At 63.9% G+C, this 7,464-nt stretch overlaps 1 protein-coding gene across 17 annotated transcripts in view; it reads left to right on the forward strand.

Annotated features, from left to right (window-relative positions):
- NCOR2 (nuclear receptor corepressor 2) overlaps positions 1-3,457 on the forward strand; it is a 160,410-nt gene extending 156,953 nt beyond the window's left edge. For 11 of the 17 annotated variants that reach the window (XM_037051885.1, XM_037051891.1, XM_037051892.1 and 8 more), the window contains 3 exons: positions 473-694; positions 1,593-1,772; positions 2,312-3,457. In XM_037051885.1, coding sequence (XP_036907780.1) covers positions 473-694; positions 1,593-1,772; positions 2,312-2,493 — 584 coding nt within the window. In that variant the 3' untranslated portion in view covers positions 2,494-3,457. The remainder of the gene's footprint in view (positions 1-472; positions 695-1,592; positions 1,773-2,311) is intronic. The other 6 variants (XM_037051893.1, XM_037051896.1, XM_037051897.1 and 3 more) reach the window with 2 other exon arrangements.
- The last annotated feature ends 4,007 nt before the right edge of the window (positions 3,458-7,464 follow it).

Raw genomic sequence — 7,464 nt, forward strand, 5'->3', positions numbered from 1 at the left:
AACCCCCGGCCACCCCGCTCCACCACACCCAGTGCCGAGCATGGGCGGCTTGGCCTCGTTTCCCAGCAGCCCCTTCCCCCAACAGGGCAGCCCTCTGCTCCCCTCTTTTTAAGGCCACTCGGAATTTTAAAAACAGAAGTAGCCCCAGCTGGGACTAGGGGCAGAAGGGGTCTCTGATTTCCCAGAGGGCAGGGTAGAAAGGAGGCTGGAGGTGTCGCCTAGCCTCCCCAGCCCCCCCGCCCTCCCCCCACCCTCTCACCCCCCGGGAACGCCCTGGGCTTCCCCGGGCCCTGCCCCTGGCACCCCCCCGCGGCAGGCAGGCAGGCAGGCAGGCAGGCTGAGGGGTAGGGATGAACGACGTGTTGCTTTGCCGAAATGTGCTCACTGTGTATTCTCTCTTCCCTCTCTCCCCACCCCGCCCCCGCTGCCCTCTCCGCTGTCCCTCGGCCCCGTGTGTGTGTGTCTCTCCCAGGCCTCATGACCTGCCGAAGCCAGGCGGCACAGGAGCATGCCAGCACCAACATGGGGCTGGAGGCCATTATTAGAAAGGCGCTCATGGGTAAATATGATCAGTGGGAGGAGCCCCCGCTGGGCGCCAATGCTTTTAACGCTCTGAATGCCAGTGCCGGCCTGCCCGCTGCTCTGCCCGTAACCGCTGCTGACGGACGGAGCGGACTCGCCCTCACCTCGCCAGGTCTGCAGGCTCCGCCGCCTGGGCCCCCGCCCCCCCACCCCGCGCGCCCCCCAGTGTCATTAACCCTCTGCCTCGAGTTCCTCTCACCGACCCCCCTCCAGCTTTGGAGCTTCTGACTATTTTTGTGCGTGTTTGACGTGGTTCTGGAGTTGGCTAACCCCCTCGCCGGGCGGGCACCCCCGCGTGTCCATGCTGCCCCGCCCGGCCCCCTCGGCCACCGTGCCTGAGGACGCTGCTGCTTTTGTAGAAACACTCACCCTGCCGCCCGAGCCCTGCCTGCCTTCCTCCCTGCCCGACACGGGGCCCTGTCCTGGCCTGTCTGCGTGTCTCCGTGGGGGGCATCAGGCCGCAGTGAGGACCCACCCACTCTGGGTGGGTTGGGGGGACCCTGGGCCCTCGGGTGAGAGGCCTGTGGGGCCACCGTGCATGTCCACTGCTGGCCCTCAGGCTGGTGAGAGGAGACCGGTGTCTGGGCCTGTTCCCTGTGCCTGGTCACAGGCTTCTAGTCACTCATAGTCTGTGTGTCAGAGCGAGGGCCGGACGGGGTGCTCAGGCCTGTTTGTCCGACCTGGACCCTGTGGCCTCAAAGTCTCTGAACTTGATGGAAGCCCAGGCCCAGCCTCAGGGCTCCTGGCGTCTCTGCTCAGAGCCTGCTGCCAGCTGGGTTCTGCGCAGTCCCGGGGCAGGGGTCGTGTACAGGGTCTCAGCCGGCCGCTGGGTGGGGAGGGGGCCACAGGGCAGCCCAAGGGCTTCATAGACGATCAGCCCATCCCCTAGGAGAAACTCCCTCCAAGGCCCAGGCTCCTGCTGGTCTGGCCAAGCCACCACCAGCCCCCCAACTCCTCGGTGTGTGCACTGCCCCAACCATCAAACATGGCCTCCCATGTGTCTTCCCCAGGTGGTGGTGGGAAGGCCAAAGTCTCTGGCAGACCTGGCAGCCGAAAGGCCAAGTCCCCGGCCCCAGGCCTGGCGTCGGGGGACCGGCCATCCTCCGTGTCCTCGGTGCACTCGGAAGGCGACTGCAGCCGCCGGACCCCGCTCACCAGCCGCGTGTGGGAGGACCGGCCCTCTTCTGCAGGTGGGTGCTGGGGTGGCCTGTTCTCCACAGCTGCTTAGGCAGTCCGGAAGCTTCCAGAAGGGGCCCAGGTGGAGGGAAAGGTGTGATGGGGGCACTGTCCAGGGATCGCAGATCAAGGACTCCAGTCTCGACAGAGTGAGAAGGGAGGATTCAGGAAGTCGGGGGAAGGGTGGCGGGTCCTGTGCGCTTGGCAGGCTGCTGGGTGCCAGGTTTTCTCTAGGAGCCAGAGGAGGCCCTGCCGCTTGGCAGGGAGCAGCGTGGACAGTGCGAGGTCATGAGGGCTGTTGGCTGCCGAACAGATCCAAGGGGCAGGGCAGGGACCAGGAGGAGGCGCCTGCTGGTCCAGCCAGGGGACAGGTGGCTGGGACGGGAGGGGTAGAAGCTGGGAGAGCAACAGTTAGAAAAAGGTCGCGGGAGCTAAGTGGGGCAGGACAGCCGCCAGACCCGGGGGCCAGAGGCTGGTGCGGTGGGTGGGTAGGCCTGTGGGGGCTGCCTGGCTCACTGGGGTCCCATGGGCATCTCTTTGGTCTTTCTGGCAGGCTCCACACCGTTCCCCTACAACCCCCTGATCATGCGGCTACAGGCGGGTGTCATGGCCTCCCCACCCCCACCGGGCCTCCCGCCGGGCAGCGGGCCCCTGGCCGGCCCCCATCACGCCTGGGACGAGGAGCCCAAGCCCCTGCTCTGTGAGCAGTACGAGACACTCTCTGACAGCGAGTGACCCTTGGAGTGAGGCGGGGCAGTGCCTGGGCCCAGCGAGCATCCCAAGCAGCCGGGCCAGTCGTAGGTGACTGCCAACTCCCCAGCCGAGGAAAGAGCCCCAGAGTCTGCCTGCGCATTCGTCTGTCCATCCGTCCGTCCAGAGCCGGCATCCTTGCCTGTCTAAAGCCTTAACTAGGACTCCCGCCCCGGCTGGCCCTGCGCAGTGACCTTACTCAGGGGATGTTTACCTGGTGCTCGGGAGGGGAGGGGCCGGGGAGGCGGCACGGCCGGCGTGTGGTGGCCACACGCCCGAAGCTGGGATGGCCAGGGACCCAAAGCAGGATGACCACGCACCTCCCACGCCGCTGCCTCCCCCCTAATGCATTTGGAACCAAAGTTGAAACTGAGCTAGCAGCCCCCGCACCCTTCCTCCAACCCCACTCCGCTTAGCGCTCTGGACAGACGGACAAGGTCCCTGTCCGGCTCCCCGCACTCTGGCCCGGGGCCCCACGGGCTGGCCCAGCCACCAAGACTGCTGGAAACCAAGTCAGGCCAGACGGGCAGGCGCGAGGGCCGGGGGGCGGCCCGGGCGAGCGGCTGGAGGAACCGGACTTGCCCTCGCATATCGTCGCCCCAGCGGTGGGAAGAAGGGCCGGTGTAGATGGTGTATTGGTTTACAGGGTATATTTTTGATACCTTCAATTAATTAATTCAGATGTTTTACGCAAGGAAGGACTCACCCAGTATTATTGCTGCTGCGCTTTCCATTGCTTACCGTGCAAGGGAGCCGGCAGGCCCTCGGTTGGTGGCCCCGCCCACGGGCCGAGGGCGGGGCCGCCGGCTCCTGCCCCGCGCGCCCGCCCGCCCTCCCTCCCTGGGGCAGGATGCATTTGATGGGTGTTCTGTGACCGTCATCTGTGCCCAGCGGTGGCGTTCTGTCATTTACACACGTTCTCATTAAAAAGCGAATTATACTCGGGTTACAGAGGCTGCTTCTCTGCCTGGGACCCGACGCGAGGAGGCGGGGCAGGGCGGGGGGGCGGGGCCTGCGCGATCCCGACGCAGCCAACGGGCCGCTTTGCAAGTGAGTGTTTACCCCACAGTGTGTCCCCACGAGGGCGTCCCACATGTCATTATCAGGTGACAAAGCCGTCACCGCTGCCTCTGACTACGAGTCAGAAGAGAGATCAGCTCACTCTGGACTAAACAGCCTGGGTCAGGAGCAGCCGCGGCCCCGCCCACCGCACGCCCTCCGGAACTTGGGGTCAGGCTTCCGCTCTCTGAAGACCCATGTCCCTCTTCGCCTGTGGGGGGCGCTGCAGCCTCTAGAGCCTAGAGCCTTCCCTGTCTTGCCTGCCCAGCCCGTCTCCACCTCGCCCACAGCTTGGTCCCTGCCTGGTCCCGAGTCCGTGGGTAAACTTCAGCCCGCTGAAGTTGGGTGCTGGACCCTGGAAGGGCGTGCAGGAGACCCTGCTGCCCACCTGTGCCGCTCCTGCCCCCACACTCGACCACCCAAGGTGTTGGAGGCTCATGGGGAAGGCCCCGGGGTGAGACCCCAGGGGGCGTGTGCCATGGGCCCACTGGCTGCCTTTTCACCCAGAGGAAGGCCACCCTGCCCCAGAGCCACCTCTCAGCCCACCCCCCCATCCCCCAGGGTGTCTGTGACCTCTGACACCCATCTTCTCCCAGCAAAGTTCAGCCCTGCCTTGTGGAGTTCGGGGCCCCTGTGCACAGGAGCCTCAGGCTGAGTCCTGCTGGGTCCTTGGAGCCTGTGGGAGCCGAGGAGTGAGGGGCGTCAGGGACCTTGTGTTTAGCAGCCCCGCAGGATCCAGGGGGCAGTGGAGAACCAGGGTGCACTGGAGGAGAGAGAAAATTGCTGCTGGCCACCCTGTCTCATGTGGCTTGGGGTTCGGTGGCCCGAGATCACACACATGCCTGGGTGGCTTCCAAGAGCATCTGATCGCTGTTTCTCCCTCTTCCTGTTTTTTCCTCTAAAAATAAGTAAACTCTTTTTTAAAAAAATCACCACCACTGCCTGGCCTCCAAGCTTGCACCTGGGAGGTCCGAGGGAGGGGGAGGGGGAGGGGAGTGATCTGCAGCAGGGACTTGGCTGGAGCGGCAAAGTGGACAGAGGGCTTTGGAGCCACGTGGGCTGGCTTCCAGGCCTCATGGTGACATTCTGTGTGAACTTGGGGGCTCTCTGAGTGCCCTCAGCCCTCGTCTGGTCGCCTGTTCCTGGTGCCTGGCCTCAAGAGCCACCAACAGGGCTCAGCCTGGCACCCGGGCTGCAGTACTGAGGTTGACGGGCAGGTGGCACTGTTGGGCCAGCAGAGGGGTCGATCCTGGACCGCGTTTCCTCCACTCAGGGCTCAAGTGTCTCCACCTGGAACCCAGGGAGGGCCCCGAGGTGCTGTCCACACCAGCCACCAGCTGTTGGCCATGCACGCTGATGCCACCTGTGTGGTCAGACCAGAGTGGCATGGCATGACTGGGGTAGGGCACACATCTCAGGATCACGGGCATTTCTGCCCCCACTCCTGTCTCCCTGGCCACAAAGCGGCCCCCCCCCCCCCCGTCCATGACCAGGGACTCGGACCCAACGGGCGGGTGTTTTCGGGCGTAGGGAGAGCTCAGGATCTACTGGCGCCCTCTGAGGGCCCACCTGGTCTGTCTTCAGCTGCAACCAGCCAGCCCTCCACCCCCTAAGGGTTACTCCCGCCCCCACCTTTCAAGGTGGCTGATATTGTTCATCCCACCCCTATCTCCCTGGGGAACACGCAGGTCAAAACCCCACCGTGGCACTGCCGCCTCTAAGGGCCCCTCTCTCCCCAAACCCCCTTTCTCTCTGGGTCTTGGCTGACCCTCAGCAGCCCCTCGACTCAGACCCACAGAACCCCTGGAGGCAGAGGCCTTGTCCTCCTCCTCCTGACCCCGAGGCCCCCCGTGGCTGTTAACCTGAACCGATACTGTGAGGGTCAGGAGGCGATCAGAACGAGCCAGGCTGGAATGGCTCCACAGACTGAGCCCTGGCCTGCGAACCAGTCTCCAGTTTGATCCCCAGTGTGGGCATATGCCGGGGGTCCCAGTAGGGGGCGCACAAGAGGCCACCACGCATCAGTGTTTTTCTTTCTCCCTTCCTTTTCTCTCTAAAAATAAAAAAATAAACCCTTTTTTAAAAAAGCAATCAGAATGTGATTTATAAAGTGAAGGACAGCCATTGACAAGCATCCCGGTACCTTCGGATATAGGGAAATTGGCTAAAATGCGGGCTCCTGCGCCCCACCTGGGGCGTGGGAATACGGGAGGTCTCTCCATCCAGGGTGGGCCTGGAAACCTGTCTGCAATGAGCCATCTAGGTCTCCTTGCAGGTGGTTTGCAGCCCAGGTGTTCCTGATGCAGGTACTTTGTAGCCCCACTAGGGGTGTGGGGGTGAGACCCCAAGGTCAGAGTGGTATGCTTGCTTGAACCTGGCCCTTTCCTGCCTGTCTGGCCAGTTCACAGACCACGGCCTGGGCCACCAGCCTTCGGAGAGCCACCTCCCACAGTAGGGCAGGAGTGGCTGGTCCTCCCGGCTCTGGGGCCGGCTCAGGATGAGCCTGCCTGGGGCAGGTGAGAGAACCTGAGCAGTCAGCATGGCTTTCTGGAGGGGGGTGCTTGGAGGAAGGAAGAGCTCAGCCGAGTCAGCCTGTGCAGGTGCAGGTGCAGGTGCAGGCTCAGCGTGGGGCCCAGGCCTGTCTGCTGGTTTCGTGAAAGTGAAATCCGCAGCCTCAGCCTGCAAGGGTGCGGGATGCATAGCGAGGGAGAAACAGGCCTGGAGACAGGTTCCCCTCTGCAACACGGGTACAATGGCCTAGCAGGAGGCACTCACTGCCTCGGTCTTCTTTGTAGGGACTGCCCCCCCCCCACCCCCGCTCGTGTGGGAGGCAGGTGGGGCAAGGCCAGTAACAAAGACAAATGGGCTTGGTAGGAAAGGACAGGGAAGGGAGGAAAAACGCCAGGTGTTCCAGCACCTGAGGACCTTATTTGCATAATTTGGGGGGGAACCGCAGGCAGCTGGTGGGAGGGCACCTGGCTGCTCTGTCCTGGTGCAGGCTGAGGCAGCAGAGGCAGGCTGACCCCCTGCAGCCCTGGAGGTAGGCCAGGCCCCCCTCGTCAGCATTTCTCTGCGGCCACCTCCCAGCGTCGAGGGGAAGGGTAAACTCGGGAAGCCGGGACCGCCGGACAGGCTGTCGGCCGGCGGTAAGCGCCCTCCTTGGTCAGCCGTCAGGGCTGCGGGTCTTATTCTTGGAGATGGGACCTGTCGAGGCCAGGGGCTGTGGGCACCTGTTTTTTGTGGGGGCTGGGTGACAGCCAGGCTGCTGGGTTAGATTTGAATCCAGTGAGTGTGAAGCCAGGGGGCTATGACAGGTGTCTGGGGCCAGAGCGGTCTCCCTACCTCAGAGGGCAAGAGAGGTGGCAGCCCAGCCCCACCCCCAGGAAAGGTCTGGCTGGGTTCAGCTGCGCCAGGAGCTGCACCCGCGTGAATTCCTACCGTCCCAACACCTGGGAGGTCAGGCCACGGGCCCGTTTTTTGCAGGTGCTGCAGGAAGTAAAGCTACGTGCCTTTTTGTGTAGCCACGCCCCTGGGCGGGGTCTCCGCTCCTCGGCCTCCCTGTGCCTTGCCCAACCCCTGCTGGAGGAGACACAAGAGGCAAGTCTCCAGGGGTAAACCACGGGATGCTGAACGGCCCCTGGAGCAGGTGCCCCTTATCGTTATCATCACTCTACTTGCGGCCCAGCAAAGGTTCGGGCATCAGGAGGCCACAACCAATCTCACCTGTGGTACTGCTGGGACCTACCTCCTTAGAGGGAAGGCTCTGTCCCCGGCAAAAGCCTCTGGGTCAAACACCACCCCACGTGCCTGACCCAGGGACGCTATCCCACGGCCCCTGTGTCCCCGACTGCACTCACACTCCGGGCCCTCCTGGGACTTGCCCCCAGAACTGTGCCC

Source organism: Sturnira hondurensis, unplaced genomic scaffold (assembly GCF_014824575.4).
Source record: "Sturnira hondurensis isolate 20B ecotype Veracruz unplaced genomic scaffold, ASM1482457v3 Scaffold0007406, whole genome shotgun sequence".
In the NCBI taxonomy this organism is placed as follows: Eukaryota; Metazoa; Chordata; class Mammalia; order Chiroptera; family Phyllostomidae; genus Sturnira; species Sturnira hondurensis.